The following is a 2,912-nucleotide window of genomic DNA, read 5'->3' on the forward strand; positions in this document are numbered from 1 at the left end:
TAGCATTCTTTTCATGAGTATGGATGGCTGAATCTTGAATGGGGTTAATGATTTAGGGTTTTAAATGGGGAAGAAAGAGGGGTATAAACGTCATTTCACACAATACTAACATTCAAACTACCGTTGACTTGACAGAGGCTCCAACATTAATTCAATCAAGAAACGGCCGGGTGTAAAATTGATTGATTTTTAAATAGGTTGTAAAGTAGATACCAAGGTATAACCACAGGGTGTAAAACTACAGTTTCCTTTTTTTTTTCTTAAGAAACACTTGTAATTGTAATTCAAAATAATGATAATGATAATGATACACCATTCTAGAATGATAGATACAAACAAAACATTCCCTTTAACACGTATAAGGCTATCAATTCTCCATGTCATGACCCTTATCAAAAACCTTCAATAATTATATAATCCATTGAATCTTTTCCCCTTCTACTCATCTTCTTCTTATTCATAAACTAGAAAAACACACATTGAGCTTTAAAACCATGGCAAAGAAAGAGATGGAAGTTGTAAGGAGCATAGACTTAAAACGATACATGGGCAGATGGTACGAAATAGCTTCTTTTTCATCATTTTTTCAGCCCAGAAACGGAGAAAACACAAGGGCTACATACACGTTGAATGAAGATGGTAGTGTTCATGTCTTAAAGGAGACTTGGAGTAATGACAAGAGAGATTACATTGAAGGGACTGCTTATAAAGTTGACCCCAAGAGTGATGAAGCCAAACTAAAGGTCAAATTCTATGTGCCTCTATTTTTGCCCATCATACCTGTTGTGGGAGATTACTGGGCATTGTATCTTGATGAAGATTATACGTATGCTCTGATTGGTGAACCTCGACGGAAGTATCTATTGGTATGTTTTCCTTTCATTTACTTAATTATACATGGTGTCAATTTAGGATATTATTATTATTATTATTATTATTATTATTATTATTATTATTATTATTTATTTATTTATTTATTTTCTAAACCCAACACTTTGTGTAAAGTGGTGATTTAGAAGCGAAGTAGGTGTAGAGCATAGAATGTGTGTTTGTCGATAAATAAAAAAGTAATAATAAAGAAAAAGGCCTTTTGGGGGTGTTGGGAAATGGTATCTCTAATCAAGTAGTAAGGGTTCAACATCTGTAATGGAGAGATATAGATTTAGAAGTAAATTTAGAGAGTGTGAGTTAATATCTTTTTTTTTTTAATTTGAAATTGTGGTGTGTGTTTGTGTAGATACTATGCAGGAAAACCCATCTTGATGAGGATATATATAATCAGCTGGTTGAGAAGGCGAAGGAAGAAGGGTATGATGTGAGCAAACTAAAGAGGACACCACAAGCAGATCCACTGCCTGCTGAAAATGGAGGAACCGATACTAGAGGGGTTTGGTGGATTAAATCGCTTTTCAGAAAATAGCCGAGAGTGTTGGTGTCGCTTAGTGTGGAGTGAAGAGTATGCGTTTGTGTAAGATTTTTGGGAAATAGCCGGGAGTGTTGGTTTTGCATAGTGTGGAGTGAAGTGGAGTGTAAATTTAAAATAAAAAAGTATGTAAACAAGAAAATATATATTATTATTATAAAAATAAAATTACTATTCATGAATAAGGAAACTATATATATTATTATAAGAATTAAACTACTATTCATACTCACTTTCAAATTATAAATATATTAAAGAAATATAATTTGTTATAATATGTAGGATCGTGTACGTGGTAGCGGGTGTGACGATGTTGAGGTCATGAAAACGACTTTAAAAAATTACCAATCAAAATATTCGAGTGGTTTTCATCATGTTGGGTCAAGAAAGTAGTAGTTCGGGCCAGAAAAGAAAGACATCAGATTCGGGTAATGTTAGGATCCGAGATTGATATTGTTGTAAAAGTTTTAAAGAAATCAATGGAAGAAGATAGTTTAAATGAATTGTGCAGCGAAATAAACTTTGATTTACAACAATAGAAAGATTGTTTTCAACTTATCATGCTTTTGTAATGAATCACGTATGCATGTAAGTTACAATCTCCCCCTCGACCTAAGATCACTTCTAATTTGCTCGTACATAATGTAAGAAATATGATTGGATTGATAATATGAAAGTGATGAATAAAACAGTACATGCACTGTTCCATTTATAGTACAAGTCCTAACTAGTGTGGCATCTTTGATGACGTCATAGTGATAGTGACAGATAACAAAAACTATAACTAACTCTAACATCTGCTAAGCTAAACACTGTTACATTAATAACACAATACATAGATTGACGAGATCATCTGTTGAGAGAACCTCTGCTAGCTTCAACAGTGCTTGTCACTCCAGCAGACCTTGCTTTATATCTTCAACAGATCTTTGATTTCTTCTTCCGTAGTGTTTTGGTCTAGCAGATGTTAGCCTTTATTATTGGATCAGATGTTAGAGGGTTTTGGCTTTCTATCATCTGTTCTTTTGTTAGAGTTCAATTCCAACAATCCCCCCTAGAACAGATGATGCCAGAACTCCTTTTATTGCTGATCTTTATTTCTCAACATAAGTTCTCTTATCTGTCTTTTGAATTGGAGTTCAAAGTCCATAGAGAACATATCTTCAATATCCCTTCCAAGTTCCAGATTCAACAGGTCTTGGAGGTCTTCTACACACAGACCATATGCATCCTCCATTTTAATCTTGTCAACTCCACATTCTGATTTGTGCAATGTCAATTCATGGTGTCTTTATCTGACTTCCATTTTAGAATTTGTTGGTGCATACGTCTGTCGACTTCGTCTTGTATCGAGTCTTGTATGTATTTAGATAGATCAGGGCATGTAAAATGAGAAAACATGTCAAAAGGTAATTTCGCACGAAATAGGACAAGTAATTTCGCACGAAATCACCTGGTGATTTCGCACGAAATTAGATTTCGTATGAAG

General features: G+C 34.0%; 1 protein-coding gene across 1 annotated transcript; it reads left to right on the top strand.

The window, feature by feature from the left end:
* The first annotated feature begins 251 nt into the window (after nucleotides 1-251).
* LOC110940917 (temperature-induced lipocalin-1) lies at nucleotides 252-1,926 on the top strand. Its single transcript, XM_022182481.2, has 2 exons — nucleotides 252-866; nucleotides 1,238-1,926. The coding sequence occupies exons 1-2, from the start codon at nucleotides 495-497 to the stop codon at nucleotides 1,418-1,420; spliced, it is 555 nt and encodes a 184-aa protein (XP_022038173.1). The 5' UTR covers nucleotides 252-494; the 3' UTR covers nucleotides 1,421-1,926.
* The last annotated feature ends 986 nt before the right edge of the window (nucleotides 1,927-2,912 follow it).

The sequence above is a fragment of the Helianthus annuus genome, chromosome 5 (assembly GCF_002127325.2).
Source record: "Helianthus annuus cultivar XRQ/B chromosome 5, HanXRQr2.0-SUNRISE, whole genome shotgun sequence".
Taxonomy (NCBI): domain Eukaryota; kingdom Viridiplantae; phylum Streptophyta; class Magnoliopsida; order Asterales; family Asteraceae; genus Helianthus; species Helianthus annuus.